The sequence below is a fragment of the Tamandua tetradactyla genome, chromosome 7 (genome assembly GCF_023851605.1).
Source record: "Tamandua tetradactyla isolate mTamTet1 chromosome 7, mTamTet1.pri, whole genome shotgun sequence".
NCBI classification, from domain to species: Eukaryota; Metazoa; Chordata; class Mammalia; order Pilosa; family Myrmecophagidae; genus Tamandua; species Tamandua tetradactyla.
The window spans coordinates 76,306,964-76,327,272 of record NC_135333.1 but is presented as its reverse complement, the minus strand read 5'-3'; the positions used below and the strand labels follow the sequence as shown (position 1 = coordinate 76,327,272).

Sequence of the window (20,309 nt, the reverse complement as noted above, 5' to 3'; positions counted from 1 at the left end):
AAGAAAACTAAATGTGCTATTAATTTAAAAGTTACATCTTTATAGAAAATATATGGATCCAATCTTATCCTAAAATACTTCTCCTTGATTCATGCCTGAGTACCACCTACCTGCTGTGCCACTTTGCCTATACCATCTCCATAGGTAGGCTTAAGTATAGACTGATCATTTTTTGGATTATGCACTCTGTGACTGAATGCTACACATCCACAATTGAGAAATCAAAAGGCTCAGGAAATGGAAAGTTTGCATGTGCGTGTATGTGTCTGAATAAATCATTTGATAGAAAAACCTGAATTGAAGGACATGAAGCCATTTATCATATTTATTCCACTTTATGTCACTTTCCAAATATTAGCGTATTTGTTGTGGAGATACTGTCCTATGCCCTGGCAGTGCTGCTCATCCCTGAAGTCTAGTTGTCTGTTTTAGAAGTCAAGCTCTTATAAATGCTTGTTGTTCAAACATCTGCAATTTAAAAGACTTATCTGAGAGTGGGACAGGGAGTGTTAAATCCAATTGGTTCAAAACTCTCTCTTACCATCTTGGTTTGACTCTTTCTCTTTAGGATGAATCCTCCATGTTCTTCCAGTTTGGCCCATCAATTGAACAGCAGGCTTCTGTAATGCTAAACATCATGGAAGAGTATGACTGGTACATCTTTTCTATTGTCACCACCTATTTCCCTGGGTACCAAGACTTTGTTAACAAGATTCGCAGTACCATCGAGAATAGCTTTGTGGGCTGGGAGTTAGAGGAAGTTCTCCTACTGGACATGTCCCTGGATGATGGAGATTCTAAGATCCAGAACCAGCTTAAGAAACTTCAAAGCCCCATCATTCTTCTTTATTGTACTAAGGAAGAAGCCACCTACATCTTTGAAGTGGCTAATTCAGTAGGGCTGACCGGCTATGGCTACACGTGGATCGTGCCTAGCCTGGTGGCAGGAGATACAGACACAGTGCCCTCGGAGTTCCCAACTGGGCTCATCTCTGTGTCCTACGATGAATGGGACTATGGCCTCCCTGCCAGAGTGAGAGATGGAATTGCCATAATCACCACTGCTGCTTCCGACATGCTGTCCGAGCATAGCTTCATTCCTGAGCCCAAGAGTAGTTGTTATAATACCCATGAGAAGAGAATCTACCAGTCTAATATGCTAAACAGGTAAGTGTGGATCAGAGAGCATGTGGTTGGTGGAGGTTAAAAGAATTCTCCAAAGAGTGGGATTGAAGGTTCAGGAAGAGCGGTTCAAGATGAAAGGAGGTAAAAGGCTGGTCTCTGGGATGGTCACTGGTAATGATGATGGTGGGAGTGTTTCCAAAGCAAACCTTGTGCTGTGTTTGTATTCTAAGAAATGCAACAATAACAAAAACTCCTTCTTATTGAGCACTTACGATGTACCAGGTGTTTCTTTAAGTGATTTGCATATTTTACCTCAAAACATATAATACTCAAAACAACAATCCCATTAGGCAGATTTAAAAAATTGTTTCCATTTTATAACATAGGATGATGAAGCATGGAAAGACCAATTGTCCGAAGTCACATTTAAATGGTTCTGCTTGGATTTGAATCCAGACCTTTCTGACACCTAAGAACTTAGTCACTACGAGAAATGCAGTAGTCTTAGGAATAAGGGAGGATCAGTCCACTTATCTCTGGAATGCTATTGTACTATGAGGGGAGAGAGAACAGGTTACGTGGGTCTATAGGCTATTTTATTCTTGAAGGAATGGGCGTGGTTTAACCTAAGAACCTGCTCTTCCTCTCTGTCTTTAAGGGCGAGAGTGCTGCAATGGAGGCAGTTTTTATGTTCTTAGTTTGCTTTGTTGAGCAAGATAGAGACATGGGTAGGGCTATGCTCCCCTGGCCTCACCTCCCATAACTTAGCCATGACAGAAGCACATCCTCTTAGGAGTATAAGATGGCTGTGTGGGATGGAAGATTCTACACAATGCTTTTGTGGTTTTATTATTTACATAAAACTGCCATGTATGCACATTATAAATGTCCAAACAACACAGAACAGCATAGAGAAGAAAGTAAAAATCACCCTAAACCTGAGTAACCAGAGATAATCACTGTTAAAATAATTACTTTCAAGTAACTAACATCTTTCACGACATCGCTCTCTGTGTGTGTATGCATGTGGAAACAGATCTACGATTTTGGATAAATGGAAATAAAACTATGCATGCTATTCAATAACCTGCCTTTCTTTCACTCAACAATATGTCTATTTTAAATGTATGATGAACTATATTAGACATACAGAAAGGTATTCAGAAAAACATAATACATATTCAATACCCATCATCCAGCTTAAGAAATAAAATAATAGAAATTTTCTATAGGAAGGTTAAAATACATGCAGTGGAGGTTGAAGGGGGTTCCTAATTATTCCTGTTGAACCTCCAGAAGGGAGTTAGCTAAACTCTTAAATCCAGTTAAGGCTAATCTCTTTATTCAGGGTTGAAACTAAAGTAGCTGTATCTGTGATCTAATCCTAATATTCTCACACTTTGAACCTTCTATTTTTCCCTCTCAGTTAATTATCCCTTATTTGGGACAGACTGTTTTGTTTTTCTTCCTCCCTCTCTGATAGTTTCTTCTCAGGCTCCTTGACAAACTACTCTTCCTCTATCCATCCTTTAAATATTAGTGCCTCTCAGAGTTCTGTCCCAGACCCTCTTCTTTCCTTATCCATTGTCAAGGATGCCATTGATGCCTGTATATTCCCCAAATTGATGGCTCTCGCTTCAACCTTTCCCTTAAAGGTCCGTATTTCTAACTGACTAGAATTTGTCACTTTGAATTCACCATATCTAAAGCTGAACTACTCACTTCTTCTCCCATTCTGCTCCCAATCACTCCTCACCAAATCTGTACTTCCTATAAAGGACACATCCCATTACCAAGTTGCCCCAAATAAAAAAATTTCAAAATATCCTTGACTCCTAATCTCTGACACCTCATAGTCAATCACGTAATTTTTCCATAGATTTTAGTCTCCATACTTTGGAGTGCTTTCCCTTATTTTCTTCTGCTCGTTACCATATCCCAGCCCATCTCTTCTTACCTGCATCATTGCAGGGGCTCCTAGATTATCCTCCTGCTCTCTATTCTACTCTTCAGTCTTCTCAGCAGGCAGAGTGATACAAAACGAAAACGTGATTTCATGACTCTCCTCCTTAATACCATTCAGTGGCTTTGCATTGCTCCTATAATAAAGTCCCATAACAAAGTCCATTAGCCTTAATACAGTTTATAAAGTCTTCCGCAGCTTGGGTCCTGCCTATCTTTCTAGAAAAGTCTTATGCCATTCGTTCTCTGGAGCACTACATTTCTGTAATACTAAACTTTGGTGCTTTGAAGATTCCGTGTTCTCTCTCACCTCTAGCTCTTTCATCTGCCTTGAACATTCTCTCCATCCTTTCCTGCCAAACACCTGTACGTTGAAGCTCCTTTACCTGCCTCATTCAACTCATCCCTCAAGCTTCTGTCTTGTCACGATACCTGCTGGGAAGTCTTTCTTGAGCCATGGACACCCTGTTATGTGTCTTCAATAGATCTTGTATTTTTCCAATGAAACTACTCTTCATACTTTATTGTAATTACATGCTTTTTCATTTCCCTTCCCCACACATTCTATGAAAGAAATAACCCTTATGTCTTACTTCTATATCCCCTGTTTCTAGCACAATGTATGGCTCAGGGGAGCACATGAAGTGAGTGAGGCCATCCAAGGCCCTAATATGTTCAGTGGAGCTTTCTTATTCTGCTCCTCTTTGCATGATAATAGAGATCTCCTTTCAAAAATTATTGCTTATTTGGTTCTGTGGAGTCCCAATTTTGCCAACTGTTTTTAGTGTTAAATGCAAATTTGATTCAGATTATTGTACAAAATGTTTGCCAATTAAAATCAAAGCTGACAATGTAGGAATATTAAATCTGAAACATCTGCTAAACAACATGAGAAAATCAAATGTCTGTTACCTTAAGTCCATAAATATGGTCCAGAAATGCCTCCTTTTATCTTAAAACTTGCTCTGGATGAGCAATCTGCAGATATTTTACTTCCCATTTGATAGAATGTAAATGTTACCCCTGAAGTCTGGTCTCTAACCATTATACCTCTAAGAAAGACCACAATTGGTTTTAACCTTTGTTTCCATCTCTTTAAGACCTCAGGGCCTCTCACCTGGCCCCTCTGGAAGGTAGCCTTTCCAAGAAGGCCACATCCGCCAACCTCCATCTTCTCAGGTGTAGCAGTCTTACAGTGAACAAGAATCTCACAGTACAGATTATCCATAACTTCCTCAGATGCCAGTAGACAGCAGAGTCCTCCAATTTATTTCCCTCTTGTGCTTGTTGAGGGCAGATTCTGCCCAGGTATACTGGTGGAAAAGGATCCTTAGACTTAAGAGATATCCTCTGTGAACGTCCCCCTTACCCCAGACCCCTGCTTTTTCTTGGGTTTTTTTTATCTGACTTCCTACTGGACATCTTCTCTTGGATATCTCCACTGCCCATGTACTGGATCCCTGGCTCATTTCAATTCTCTCTCTTCCTTCCCCCTCTCTCAAATGCAGCTTCGTGTAGTTCTTGAAACCAATCCCTAGCCTTTCTCCAGAATACTGTAATCTATTTTCTATCAGGATTTAGAAAGGGTTAGGGTTGACTAATTGGGACTATATTTGAGATGTTATCACTAGGCAAGGCACTCTCAAAAGCATCAGTGGAATTCAATTAGGTACACTCAGCTCCTCCTACTTATCCTGGGTCTGAAATCAGCCTCTTTCCCTTCAGAGCTCTGGTCTCACCAGGGTCACTCTTTTAAATAACAAGCCAAGCAGCCACACCATTTAGCCACAGCAGGAAATCTTTGCAAATAAAATTGCTGCAAATGGTTGGTTGTTTCGTGAGGATGACTTTTCCTTTGGCCTGCTGATCATCTTACAGCAGCAGCAGGGAAGAAGTCTCCTCAGGATGGATCTCAGAGTGACCTAGCTCCAGGATGACACCAGAAATTTAGAGATAAGAAAGTGGTTTATCTTCTGAAAGAAGAAAACCCTGTAGAATTAATAGGCCCTGTCCTCTCCCAGGAACATCTTAAGGGGAGGTAAATTCTCATTTGCAACTGACCAGATTGTAGCTTTCTTTCCATTTGGGGGAAGTTCCTGAGGCTAGATTTAGGCAACTGGTTGGACAGAAAGTTATGGGATATCCGTGAATCCCAAAGAGAGACACATATGTGAAGTGATTTGTTAGTTTTCAAAGGAAGATTTATTTTATGAATGAAAAATAGGACATTCTCAGACAGCGTCCTTAAAATGCAATGTCTCACTTCACTATCAAATGAACATTTTCTATCAGGTGTGAATACAAATCCTTTACTGGTAAGTTCTGAACTCCTTGTAGCTTTGCCAGCCATAGACTTCATGGCTATTTCCAGATAGGATCTGTGCAAGCTGGTGAAAGGTTTTTTTTTTTTAACCAGGGTTGCCAGAAACATGCAGGATGCCCAGCTAAATTTTAATTACAGATAAACAATGGGTAATTTTTAGCATAAGTCTGTCACAAATATTGCATGGGGCATACTTAAACTAAAATAATATATTTTTGAAACTGAAATTAAAATTTCACGGGGTTTCTGTATTTTCATTTGCTAAGTCTAGCAACCCTACTTTGTACACTAATAAGATTGATCTTCTATTGGTACCTTGAAACACTCATTTATGCTTTCTTGGTAAAGGTAATACAATGTTCAATACCACATCCCAAAGCAAGCTTAGAGAGTCTAATTCTAACTAGAACTTTGTTGGAAAGAGCTGAATAATTTCCTATATCATCTATTCTCTAAGTAAATGGTATTCTTAGTTTCTGAGGGAAATTCGTTAACTGTTGGGTACCAAGTGATCTGAAAATGTTTAGAAAGTGATCAGTCCAGTTATTCAAACCCTTCTATATCCTCCTGAGCTAGGAAAGCATTGCTAGCTATCAGTAGGCACATGTCTATATTTTTCCTTTATCACTTCCCTGGGGAGTAGTTCATGATTGTTTCCTTCCCAATGTGTTCTCTAATGCTCAGGTAGTCTATTTCTGTTACTCAGGTGATGGTCCACCTTTCATGTACCTCTAGCTCCCTTTCTAGCCTGAGAACCCATGTTCCTGCTCTTCACACAGAGCTCCTCTTGAAACTTCTAGAAAGAGCAGACAAGTTTTGAGGTAGTCTTAATAAAGAAAACCTCTTATGAATTTTGCCTAATTACTTTCCCCAGGGTCCTTAGTTTTCCTACCAAGCAATTATTATGTGCCCCCCAAATTCTTTTTTTTCCAGTGGAAGTTGCCATCTCAAGAGACTGGAATCTCCTGGCCCAATGTTTCAGTGATGGGGAATTTTGGCTTTGATTATCTGATGTGTTTTTTAGATTCTGCTTTAAAAAAAAAAAAAGGTGACAAACATGGTCTTCCTACAACCTTGAGGCAGCTTCTCCCTGCTTAGAATGGCCATATCAACCAATTGTTCCTGAGGGATACCCACTTGACTCTCTTGGCCTGGAGAGTGCTGAGAGGTTAAGAAATAAAGAGGAATTGAACTGACTAGTTTTCAGACACCATGGGCAATTACTGTTTGGTCATTACTCATTTTTAAGTTGTTATTAAATTTTCCTGGAGTGCCAAGCATGGGCAGATCTATAGTAAGGCAAATATGTATTACAGGTTCACATAATTTAATATAATTTACATGTGAAGCAGTAAAAAGTTACATGAATCTCTGCTTAGTTATATGTGGAATTGTAGGCATAGTGGCCCTTCACCTTTTTAAAGAAATCCACTTAAATCTAAGGAAAACCACATTTTTAATATGAAATGTTTAGTAAAGCAAGACACATCTGAAAATAGAGGGATTACTTTTTCTGCTCAGTGGTGTAGAAAGATATACAAATTGGGAAAATATAACTGAAGAATCTAATATAACTATTCTAAATATAACTATTCTAAAAGAGATATTCAATGCTAAAAGAGATTCAATGCTTATTGCAGTTCAGGTATAACAAAGCAGGCTGTAATTGTTCATGGAAGAATGAAGGGATGTGAGGATCCTTCAAACTCTTCTGTTTTCCTTTAGTCTTTCATGTTCCTTGTATCAGTTATATAAATGGTCATTTCAGTAAGTCATCTTTACTTCTTTACCCTTAACCCACACCTGAGCATGGCATTCTCAAATGGTTAACACTCATATCGCAACGTGATACATCCCTTAGTCACTATTAAGTCTTTGGTTGATTTGTAAAGTTTAAAGTCTATCCATGACATAAGGGTGTTTCTTTCCTCTTTCTCCTCCCTTTCTTCCTTTTCCTCCCCCTCTTTAGCTTCCTTTCCCCCTTCTTCCTCTAAAAAACTACTTAGGACAAAGAAGAGTGGGAAGGAGTTCCAGAGGGAGAGTTGTTTGGAGAGAGTCCTATGTCCCCATTGGACAATTTGGGGGCCTGTGTGGGGAGGCTGTACCTCTGTGTTGGGAGTGGTATAAGAGGAAACATTGTCTATGGAAAGGAATGGGATGCCCTTGAAGAGGAAAGAAGCAAAGCAGAGAAGGACAATGGCTGTCAGTAGACAAAGCCACAGATTCTGCCTCAAAAAGGATGTGGGATAGTGGAAATGATGTGGTTAAGAAGAAGGTCACCCAAGGTGAGCAAGTTATGAATTCTGTGAGTACTTACTGTGTGCCAGCATTGTGCAGGTATCTAATTTGATCCATGTAAAAATCCTCATGTAAATATTCTCAGTGACCCCTGCCCTATTACCCTGTTTAAAAGGGCAGCTTGTGCTTCCCACCTTCCCAAGCACTCCCTCTCCCCCTTCCCTGATTTACTTTTCCCTGTGGCATTTATCAGACATACTGTGTGTGTGTGTGTGTGTGTGTGTGCATGTGTGTTAATTTAAAAATATTTTTATTGTCTGTCTTGTCCCAGTTAAATTCAAACTCCATGATGGCAGAGATTTTTTTTTAAGTCCTAACTGCTGTATTCCCAGTATAGTACGTGACACATTATAGGCACTTGATAAATATTCATCAGATAAATGCATGAATGATAAAACAGGAATTATCATCCCCATTTGATATGTTTTTAAGAAGCCCGAGGCCCAGGGACCCCAGCTCAAGCTCTGTGATACCAGGATCTGCCCTGGTTCCAGCCACTCACTGGGCCCCACGCTAATGCAGCTCTAACGAGAGCGCAGCTTCCCATAGCACTAGAGCATTTTTAGAGTTGGAAGAGACCTCAAGCGCTCATCTAATTCAACCCTATCAATACATGTCTTCTTAGTGAATAGATGGTTGGATGATGAATGGATTTTACAGATGTGAAAACAAATCTCAACGAGGCCACTCATCTGGTTAGAGGCGGGGAAGGCCCAGAATCCAGGGACCTGACTGCGGAGCAGCATCTTCAGCACAGCAGGCTGCCTCTTGCACCCTCGCCTGTGTCCTCGGGGAGCCAGAGGGCTGTGTGGGCTGCATGGGCTGCCAGGGCTTTCCTGTTCACCTGTGCCACGGTCTGGCGGTGAACCCATGACTTTGCCTCCCTCGGTTCTTACCTAGACAAGGGAGAAAAATCACAGTTAATGGGAACTGAAGCCAGTATTATTTAGGAATTGAGTGGGAGTCATTTCTCCATCTGCTCTCTCTTCCCAACAGAGGATAAAGGCTGGCAGGGTGGAGCTAAGGAAGGAGTGAATTGCCAGAAAGCTAGAGTGCTGTCATTTATTGTTACAGAAATGGGCTTGGAAACTTGAGTGAGGGCTGGACCACAGCTGGCCACAGTCAGTTTAGCTAACGTGGGCTTCTTAGAGACAGAGATGATTAGGTGGCTTTAGCACCTATGTAACATTTTATACGTTTTAAATAGATAATGGCTCTAGTCTTTTTCTTTGTTTCCTCTCTGATGAAGTGATCACGGTGCATAGGTGGTCCTTTCCTAGAAAGAATTGCCGGGGACGTGGTGCTACTGATAGCAATGTAGAAGAAGCAGGGTGTTCAGGCTGACTGACCTTCAGAAGTGGTTTTTAAGGGACCTTAATGAGCACGGCTTATGTGTAGAAGCTGAGAAGGGGGTGGGCTTAGGAGCGCAGTGTTCAGGGTTTTATTGGTGGCGCATCCTCTTCCGGGAAGGCCTGGTGGGGATAGCTCGTCCAGACTGGCACCGGTCACCAAGCTGGGCTGGCTGGTCACACATGAAGGAACTGCTGCTGACAGATTAGAGCTCCCTGCTGCTGAAATCTGTTCCCTCTTGTCCGGCTTCCAGGAGCAGCAGCCGGCCGGGGGCTGCCTACTGCCTCCCTCACTGATCAGGCTTTTTCTTTACCTCATTCATTGCCTGCTTCAGACCATCCCCTCATCCTTTCTTTAATTTAAAGGTTTTGAGCTTCCTTTTTACCTTTGATACTCTATATTCAAAATGATGGTACATGGAATTCATACATGCACATACATATACACGTTCATAGACCCATTTATTGTCATTCATACAGTATATGTTTATGTATATGAATTCATATATGTCAGAGGGTAGAGCATTATTAAGAAAATGGAATGAAAAACGTTTGCATATTAAATTTCTTCAATTCTCCCTACCATTCAAATGGTTTAAGTGATTGCATGAGAAGGTTGAGTATAGCACAGAAGCTGGGAAGAATCCTTTAAAATGGCTTGCTTGAAATTAGCTCTGATGAATATCAATAAGGCTTTTCCTTCCTACCTAATTCCATTTTTTAAGTCTTGATGGCTGTAAAAATGGTTGCTGTTACCCTACCACATTTATTTTTTAGATGAAGGAAGTATGCTCTGTAGTCAAGTGGTTCTATACACTTTTAAGAATTGCATAAATTTTTTTTCTAGAGGAAAGTTGTTCCCTGACCAAGAGCCAGAAATAGCCATGGAAGCTACACTGTGACATTACCACATTCGTTCTCAGTGATCCTTTTCAGGTGGAGTCCACTTGAGAATATCTGTCAAAGCTCATTTCGTGTTTGATATAAAACTTGATATAAAATTGAAGTTCATTACTATGGCTGATAATGATAATAAAAGGGACCACTTTCATAACCTATAAATATGTATGTGTGTATGTATAATATAGGCTGAGACTTAAAACAGTGAATGAATCCACAAGCTACACAGGGTCATCATCCTCATTACTCTCACCACATCTCGTATGTCCATATGTAGATTTATGCTTTTTTATGTGGCAGGGTTGGGGTGGCAGTAGCATGTTCAACAATGATGCTTGTTGATCTAGATGCTTATGTATCTAGAACATAACCAAGAAACTTGAAGAACACAGAAAAGGACTTAGAGATGAAATCACAGAAATGCAATTTTTGCCCTAAAATGAATATGGTTAATTTTAACTCAGACCTCCTTTACTATAATTGTATATATATATATATATATTTCTAAGAAGCCTGTGGGGTAGATGAGTTGGATATGGTTCAGAATACCAGGAACAGTTTAAACAAGCTAATAGCATATTTGGGTAGTTTGTCCAGGGCTGAAACGGTAGTTGTGTGGTCATCAGGACCCACCCTGGCTAGCTTTCCATTCCTCTATTCATAGGAGGGTGGTTTTCATCCCCCAGGCCCAAGTTAGCTACTGGAACTCCAGTTTTAAGTAGCAGATTGGAGTTAGAAAGAAAGAAAGAATAAGGACATGCCCTTTCTAAGAAGTTCTGCACGATGCCTTTGCTCATAGCTTTTCGGCCAGAAATCAGTCAGTGGCCATAACTAGCTGCAAGGGAAGCTGGGAAGTATAGTTTTGCTTGTTTGCTTGTTTTTAATCTGGACAGTAATACGTCCAGTTAAATACCAAAGTTCTGTTAATTAGAGAGAGGAGGCAAGGCCATATCTTTGGCAGGCAAACAGTCTCTGAGACCCTTGTTTGTCTGATTTCCCAGATGACAACAGCTTAGAAGTAAGAAACATGATGGGGATTAGGTAGACAAGCTGACAGCATTAAGAAATAATAAATGGGGCAGAAGATACATATTTTAAATCCAACAGAGGGTATTGGAAAGACAGTTGTCTAAGGTTGTTCACGGCAAACTATCAATTACCTCCTCAAATGCATATACCCACCCTTAACACATGCCTGTAGGGCAATATAGCATAGTCATTGTTAAGTCATCAATAAGAGCTTAAATTCTATTGATTATCCTTTGTTTAAGGAGTCAGAGAACTCTATAATACCTTTCTAAATTTTCCACTTAAAATGCATCAAATAATCGGGATAAAGCTTCGTACTTAAAAATATCAAGCTTCAGCAATTTAGAAATTTTACTTCAAAAAAAGTCATTGAGTGGGTTTTGTGTGCTAGCTGCTTTATATAGCCTCATTTAATCTTAAAAATACAAAGTAGGAACATTATTACTTCCATTTTTCAGGTAAAGTAACTGAGATCCAGGCAGATTAAGCCACTTGCTTATTTTACTTTGCAAGAGTTGGATTTCAAATTCAAATCCTTATGAATGTAAGGTGTTCTTTGTCCCCACTTTATTCATCCTTCTGAGAGCCATTTCTTTTGCTGAGGAGTCTGAACAAATTAGGCACGTCTCTGATGTATATGAACATATTATTAATCTGCCGGACTGTGTGGTTTTGTAATGAAGAGTTTCCTTTCTTGGCCTTACTGCAGAAGTTTTGCTTCAAAAACTAGAGCATGACAAGCATCCAGCAAATTCATGCAAACAATGTCCCACACTGAGTCTGTTTATTTCACTCTTTGTCTTAAGGCATGCCGCATCTGCATTTATCAGCCTTGCTTGGATTTTGTTTATGCCTTCCTTTTCTGATTAGAAAAAAAGTGATTATTTTTTTCTGCTCTTATTCCTGTAGATCTCAAAGTCCATTTACCTAGATGTGGAAGAAAAACAACTTGTAGTTTTTGCAAATCTGAAAGCCCTCGTTATTGAAATGGGAACAGACTTTCTGTGTCCTAAAATCTGCGTAGGCTCCTGGAGGTTGCAGGCACATAGAAGCTTCTGTCAGGGCCATGTAACAAAACAAAACAAGACCTTGGCCTCTGTCATGATTTATAAATGTCCTCCTGGGCCACTATTCCTGTTTGACAGGTCAGATAAGTTTGGATTTGCTCAAGTCTTATACTCCACAGAGATTGGAGAAAAGTAAAAACAATGCTATTGGGAGTGAAAGAAATGTGCCATGTGGAGGACTGCTTTTCTGCACCTCACAGCGTTACATTTACTCTTAGATCACTTAGTGACACCTTCAGTAGGTATTTTCAGCTCCCTATTATGTGCTAAGCCTGTGCTAGCTGCTGCAGGCACCCACACTACACATCTTCCATTTGATTGGCCTCATGAAGAGTGGAGAGTCTCAGAGTTAGAAAGACCTTTAAATTTGCTGTACTGGGCTTATTTTTCTTGGAACACAAAGCACGTTGCCTAAGAAGCTAGCAGAATGAACCTAAGAAACGAAGATCAGAATTTCAGAACGTGTTGGTTAAATGAATCAAGAAATTCCTAATACTTCCCACACGAGGCCGTGAAGGATCCTTTCTGACAGAGAGCATGATAGTGGAGTTAAGAGGAGGAAAAAACATTCTAGCTGACTTCTTTGATCTCACTGTCTCAGATTATTAGCCACCTGCAAACTCAAACATTCATAAAAAAAAAATGCTTTTATGATTTATCAGAATCCCCTCCCCCACATGTACACACACGCATTTTGTGTGCTCACACACCAAGTTTAAAAATAGGAACTGTGGTGTTGCCATGGCTCCCAGTGCTTCTCCAGCAGCTTTCCTTTCCCTTTGATGTGATTTCTCTTCTTGAACAGGAATTAAAACAAGACTGGCTCAGAGCGGCCTCTAGTGGCTCAGTCCTTTAGGGAAGGGCTTCCTTCCCCCCCACATTCAGCCCAATTCCAAAATTAACCCCTATTAGTAGCAAGTATGTCCTTTGCTAGTCTCCATGTGATTAGTGTTTTGCAGAATCTGCCTTTCTCATCAGTCCTAGGATGATGAGAAACTAGGATGGGGGGTGGGGTATGGTGCAACAGTGACTAAGTGGCAGAATTCTTGCCTGGCATGCTGGAAACCCGGGTTCGATTTCCCAGTTCCTGCCCATGCAAACAAAACAAAACAAAAAACTAGGGGGCACAGCTCAGCAGTTGACAGTCTTGCTGGGCAGACAAGACTTGCATCACCAGCCGTTGAGAGAATAGTATAGATCAGTGGCAGGAAAGCTGGGTGTTAGAGGTAGTGAAGACAAATGAACTAATTCAAATAAAATATATTTGTTATGATGATCAGAAGATAATGTTTTTCTTTTCCAGATAAAGGAGTCTTTAAATTTTATCACCTGATACTGATTCAACAGCTTCAAGGAAGTGTTGATGTTCTTTCTCCCCGGCGCTGTCTTCATTTTGTTTTCAGATCCCTGTGTCAGTGTTTCCCGGCTATGGTAGCACATTGGAATTTCCTGAAAGCTTTGAAATCTGTATGCAGATTCCAAAGCCCTACCATGCAGAAATTCTGATTTAGATAGGAGTGTTGGAAGTGGCATTTATTAGACGTTCCCAAGTTGGTTGTAAAGGGCAGCCGGGGTTAAGAACCACTCTCTTAAATTCTGTCATCATTTATGTGCTCCCAAAGATCAGAACAGGGTAAAAAGCAATGATGACATTTGCATACATTTGAACTTAGCACTAATGAAAGAATTCTCTCCTGCTGAAAAATGTTGATCCCTGTTAGTAATGTGAAATTTCCTGTCTGAAAGGCGTACAGGATATGGGCATTTCATCAATGGTAATTCTCTTTTGCAGTTGATCATGATTTCATAATATGGTATTTACTCCTTTTTACTGACACTCCATGAGTTTATTTTATACAGAGTAATGGGTTTCCATCAGTAAAGCTGGCCACATGAGCAGCAAAACAAGTTTGCCTTTAAATGGCATTTCAATTCCCTTGTACATTGATTATAAGCCCAAAAGAAACAGAACTTTAGAGTTTCAGATGTAATGGGTGTGCTGGCTTTGATGAGAAATTGATGCTTTGCTGAATTTTGGAGTACACAAGTGGTTCTAAAATGAAAATTATTAACACTAGAAAATGATGTTCTTTGTATTACTATACTGTTATTACATTTAATGAAATCGCTCCCTTAAGTGCCACAGAATAAATGGAAAAGAAACAGTTTAGAATGAGAGAGACACAGGGGCCAAGGTGAGAAAAGAAATGGTGGGCCTCCTTGATCCTACAACTCTTTCCCTGGAGGTGAGACAGTTCTCCATTAGACCAACTGAGTCGGGCTGGATAATGTTGCAGCAGGGGTTTGCAGATGGTTTCATAACGTGAGTTATTATTATTATGGTTCTGACTGGGCCCAGCTGGGCAGTGTCTGTGTGAGCAAGCCAGGCCAGTGCATAGCTTTGGAGATGTGCTAAAGAACGGAATTACTTTTCAGAATGGGGTGATACCACCTATCTGAATAAAGATTTTGCATGGCTTTGGGGATTTTATTTTTGTCCAAGAATAAAGGAAGAAGAGTACAAAATCCTACAATATCGTCGTTAAGGCTTTTTGTGATTTATTACAGAAAAATATGGCAGACCCTCGAGATACAATACCAAGTAGGTGATTATTAGGTGATTGCTATTATAGGCTTTAATCTCTGTCTTCCTCCCACCTACCCTTCTCTCCCACATTTATCATGAAAGTGCTTGGCTGAACAGACTTTGTATCGTGCACTTCAGGCCATCAGATCTGAGCGTGGTTGAATGAGCAGGAGGAAATGAATATAGAACACTTGTTCTTCCCCAAAGTTCAGGTTCCATATCTGGGCTATTATGTAGTGCTTTCTGGCTTCTCTTCACCAATAGCACAACACAACAGCCATACTAATTACTATTGAGAAGCATCTCTTAATTGCTACACAATGAATGCTCCTCTTTTAGGCTCCCCTAGGAATTTATCCTATGTACGAATATTGATCTGGTGCTTCAAAGTTTGGTTGACAGTGGCTTCTCAGGTATCAGATTCTAGTTTTACTTAGGCTCAGTGACAGGTACTGTAAATAGGACATGTTTAGTGGTTTCATTTTTTAAGTAGAGAGCATTTTTTTTTCCCCTCCAGATTCCCATATTAGGGATGCATAAGACATTATTGAGTTTTGCAACTGAAGTTAAGGATGAGTGAAAGGAGGTGAATTAACTACTCTGTGATCAACAAGCACTATGGGCCTTTGCATTTTATTGAGAGCCTACGGCCACTTATTTTAAAAATACAATATGGAACACTTGACGAATTTGCGTGTCATCCTTGCTCAGGGGCCATGCTACTCTTCTCTGTATCGTCCCAATTTTAGTGTATGTATTTCTGAAGCAAGCACTGGCATTGCTCTTAATTTCCCTTGTACTTTACATGGGGTGCCTTTCCCTTGTTGATATTGCTTTCATCTTTCCTGAAGTGATGCTAACCTCATTTCATCCTGGCTCATTGGTGTTGAGATCCACACAGCTAGGACAAGAGGCACAAGTGTTAATCAACCCAGAACACCTCACTGTGCTGTCCACAAGCCCTAGAAGGCCATGTGGCATCCGTGAGGAGCAGAGAGTACATCCAAGAGTTGACTCTTTCTTTCTTTTTTCTCTTGGAGATGATAGTTCATGTGTCTCAGTGTCAGGAAAGCTGAGAAAGAATTCTTTTTTCTATTGCAAAGGAAAAATCGAGAAGTAGGAAAAGAAAGAAAATGCAACGTTTAATTCAACCTTCAAAATCTTTTGAGTCCTGTGCAAAGGACATACATGCTAAGTCAGTCAGCATTGGCAGTGATATGTGCTTCAGATTGTGAGGTTATTTCCACCCACCTCCACCCCTACTCCCCCCAAAAATCCCCCACAAAATCCTGCGTCTTCCATTTCTTCTGAGCACTGGGAAAGGATCCTACTTCACACTTGGTTGTACCAGCTGTCGAATCAACCACTCTGGTTATTAGTAAGTGGCAGGAAAATGTGTCTTTAAAAAAAGAAATTGACAGAAGATGTGAAGAGGAATGGGAGGTACTTGAGAAGAAAGAGGCAATTCAGAAATAAATAAACCCAGTGCATGGCCCTGTAACGCCCGGGTGCTGAGTTCCTGAAAGCAGAGCCCCGGGAATAGGTGGGTGTTCCAGCCTGCATTTGACCCATCCTCATATGATAGAGATGCTCTGAATTAGGGGCAGTCTTATGGCAGTTTGCTTTAACAAAGCAGCCTCCTGCCATGGTGAAAAAATGCAAACCCTGCTTTTGTGAATTTGACTTAGGTGTGAAGAGATTCTTTCCCTAAAGGGTGGTGTACCCCAAATTCCTCAAATAAATTCTGCTTTTTTTTACACAAGAAGAAGAACCAGGACCTGATCAGACATCATTTCCAAAAGCATGACAAAGGTCTTTGCAATTGCCTGCCGGAGGCTGACGTTTGGTGGCTGTGCTAGGTGATAAAAGGCCCATCGCTGTGGCATCTGTACTTTTTGGGGGATGGAGGCATTGTCATTGAAGGCGTCAAAGTAGCTGAAGTAATCCTCAAATCAAGGCGACCATGGGGAAGAAGCCCATGCCTTGAGTGCCTTGAGTCAAATATGATTTCAGCGTGCTGCAAATGATGAAGAATTGAGTATCTAGGATAGAAATAATTTTCCCACAAAACTCTAGTGGTTCCCTTTTACCTCTTGGACGAGCTCCAAATTCCTTAGCAAACCTCAGGAGATCTCGAATATTTGGATGCAATCCTCATGACTGGGCTTATCTTATCTAACTGCCTGCCCCCCTCTGTCTCCATACCCTGCTTGTTATCTGGCCACATCTGATGATGTGACTGACCATTCTCTACATATGACAGACTTTCACTGTTCTATGCATATGCATCCATTATACTTTCTAAATGTTCCTCTCTTTCAGTTCCCCTGGTGAAACTTGAAACATTAAGCTCCAGCTCAAGTGTCACCTCCTCCATGAAGCCTTCTCTGACAATTCCAGGCAGAATTAATCATTCCTCTCTTTTGTTCAGATCTCTTGCTATAGCTTTTAGCCATATAAATAGTTAAAATTGAAAACATATCTGGGAGAGTCTAAGACTGGGAAGATCTCATTCATTTTTGTGTCCACCTTAGAACTCAGTATACATGCATTTTTTATTGAATGAAAATGTGACTGAATCAATAAAGAAATGATAGGTGAGGGTTCTGCATGTGGAATGAAAAGGTGCTTATGATTTTTAAAATCAATTTGCTGTCCTTCATGTGTGAAAGTGATTTTTCTGATTCACTGGCAGTAGGATGTAGGCTTTGAACTGGGTTTCAGTATTTACCTTATGTACATAGGCTGTATACATTGTCTTATACCTTATAATCAGTAACACAGACTGGCAGTGATTTCTCCCTGTTCCTTACTCCTTTTATGAAGTCATATACCAGTTATTCCTGCACAGTGGCCTCAAGAATATTCTTTCCTCTCACTTTCATAGTCACTATCCCCATTAGTTTGTGTCTAGATTTCTATAAAAGCTACTGTGTCCCTGTCTTTAATTTAACAAAAATCATCTAACCGACTAACAAGCTTCTGCTTCTCAAATGTCTTTGAGATCATTTTTACTCAGGTGATTAAGGATCCATAGGGACTCCTTGTAGCCAAATTGGAACTTAGCATGGAAATCAGCCCTTCCTAGATCATCAACCTGATCTCAAATTACTTTTCCAAATGGGCTTCTTTTCTAAGCATACGCTTCTCTTTGCCATTCAAGGTAGTGAAGTTGAAAGAGCAGTCCCCTGGGATTTTGGAGACTTTGATTGTATTCTTAGCTTTGTTACTAATTAGCTGTGCTACCATGGGCAGGCAAGCCATTTAACCTTTTCCAACTACGGCTTTCTCATCTGTAAAATAATGTTGCAGAAGAGCTGTTTGCTTGGACAAAATTTGGAAGTTCTTTGATTTTTTGATCATATAAGGGATTGGACTTCCATGGTATCTGCTAACTCTATAATCACTGAAGTGGATTGAGTGGGTTTGAACCCAAAACCATGACCTTATTCATACCACGCTATTATACAGTCACTGACTACATACCAGAAGAGAAATGAAGAGAAATGGTCTCTGGAAGCCTGTTTCTTGCATACACAACACCAAGAGCAATCCTATTTTGGATTACTTTTAGTTTTTTATTTGGCCAAGCTTTTTATTCACTTGGAAAAGAAAAATAAATAGGCCAGATTTAGTTTTCTTAGATTGAAAAGATTTATTTTATGTTCTTCCTGCCTGAACAAAAACTAATCTATAGTTGTTCACAGTCTAGTTTCCCAATTCCGGGCTGTCTGAGTTCTTAAATCTACTTTCCTTTTTTCAGAGTTAATTTTTGATAGAGCATTTTTTTTTTAAGAAACAAAATCTGCTGATGAAGAGGATAGCGATCAGGACATGATACTCAAACAGCTTCCTGTCAATGTTCTCATTTGATGGGGTTCTACCAATGGCATTGGTCAGCATGCCCATGGTTGAATTTCATGATAATCTCATTTTAGTTTGCTAAAGCTGCCTGAATGCAATATTAGAAGAAATGGAATGGCTTTATAAAGGAGATTTATTAAGTTTCAAGTTTACAGTTCTAAGGCCATAAAGATGTCCTAAGGCATTCAGAGAGAGGTATCTTGACTCCAAAGAAAGCGCCAATGTCTGTCACATGGGAAGGCACATGGCTGACATCTGCTGGTCCTTGTTCCCGGTTCTATTGCTTTCAGCTCCTGATTCCAGTGGCTTCCCCGCTAAGCAGCTATTGGCCTTCACTTAGCTTCTCAGGGAAAAATTCTGGGTTCTGTCTCTCAGCTTAGGATCTCCTAGGCCAACAATTTCTTCCCCTCAGGTTTTGGCTATTTCTGTGAGTCCTTCCTTAGCACCTGGGTTATTTCTGTCTCAATATCAAAATGTCTGAACTTTCTTCAAAATATTTCCCCTTTTAAAGGGCTCCAGTAAACTAATCATGACCTACCTTGAATGGGCAGAGTCTCATTTCCATCTAATCAAAAAGTCACACCCACAGTTGTGTGCACCACATCTCCATGGAAGTAATCTGATTAGGAGGTCAAAACCCACAATTGAGTGTGTCATCTCTCCATGAAAACAACCTAATCAAAAAGTTCCACCCAACAATATTGATTCGGATTATAAAACATGTATGCCCCTACAAGATTAGCTCAGAATTGAAAGAACATAGGTTTTCTTGGGTATACAACAGTTTCAAACCAGAACATCCCCCATAAACCTTGTCCTCCACTATTTTTCCCCATCTCAAATGAATGGAATGGTTTTCCTCCCAGTTGCATGAACAGGAAATCTGCAAGTCATCTTTTACATTTTTCTTTCCTTTAACCCCCTCATATAATCCATTTTCTCATCTTATTCATTCTATAGCAAAATATATCTCAAATCTGCCCATTTATTTTGATTTCTCCATGGTCCTCTTGTGCTGTTATATACATATGCACTCTCAAAGACATATATGCACATATCCCCCACCTATATATGCAGGTATGTATAAATTATTATTTGTTTAATGCTTGTGTCTTTCTCTGACTCAACTCTTAGCTCATATTGGCAGGGATGTCTGCTTCAGTCATCATTGTGTTTTTGTTGTTGGTGTTTTTGCCTGGGCAGGCACCGGGAATCGAACCCTGGTCTCCAGCATGGCAGGTGAGAACTCTGCCACTGAGCCACTGTTGCACAACCCCATCATGTGTTTTAATGATTAGCACTATGATTGGCTCATATTTGTTGAATGAGTAAATTAACTTATGCTAATTGTAAAATTAAGCTTTGGTTTTGTCTATGGACGTGATTTTCTCTGGGCTTTTGGATTATCTAATTAAGACCGCTTCAGGCTGTTCTTAGATTCTTGGACTTTAATTTTTCAGTAAATAGTAGAGTACCACCTCTGTGCACAGTGGTGTACTCAGTGTTAAGGACAACACAAGAATGAAAGACTTGATCTAATTCTTTTCAGAATCTGAATTTAGTTGAAGAAGCAAAGCCTTCACAATAAAAAATATTGAGTAAAAGTACAAGACTGGATATGGTTAAGTACCTCAAATGGGAAGTACAATTTATACGCTATCGTAGAAGGGTGTTATCTATGTAGACTGAAGTTATAATCTTGAAATGTTATGGAGGGATTCGAGGTAGCTACAATTGACCTAGACCTTGAGAAATGTAGAATATGGAGGTCAGAGGAAAGGTAACATTCCTTTAGGTGAGAATAA

The 20,309-nt window shown here is 40.1% G+C and overlaps 1 protein-coding gene and 1 non-coding gene across 24 annotated transcripts in view; one reads left to right on the top strand and one right to left on the bottom strand.

Moving 5' to 3' along the window:
• GRIN2B (glutamate ionotropic receptor NMDA type subunit 2B) overlaps nt 1–20,309 on the top strand; it is an 849,505-nt gene that overhangs the window by 649,760 nt on the left and 179,436 nt on the right. For all 23 annotated transcript variants that reach the window (XR_013179559.1, XR_013179558.1, XR_013179557.1 and 20 more), the window contains one exon: nt 569–1,167. Coding sequence is in view for 17 of the 23 variants with exons in the window: in XM_077170132.1 (XP_077026247.1) it covers nt 569–1,167 (599 nt within the window). In the remaining 6 variants the exon portion in view is untranslated. The remainder of the gene's footprint in view (nt 1–568; nt 1,168–20,309) is intronic.
• Nucleotides 15,307–15,413, bottom strand: LOC143642991 (U6 spliceosomal RNA). The gene has a single exon (XR_013156047.1). It is a non-coding gene; the product is annotated as a U6 spliceosomal RNA (small nuclear RNA).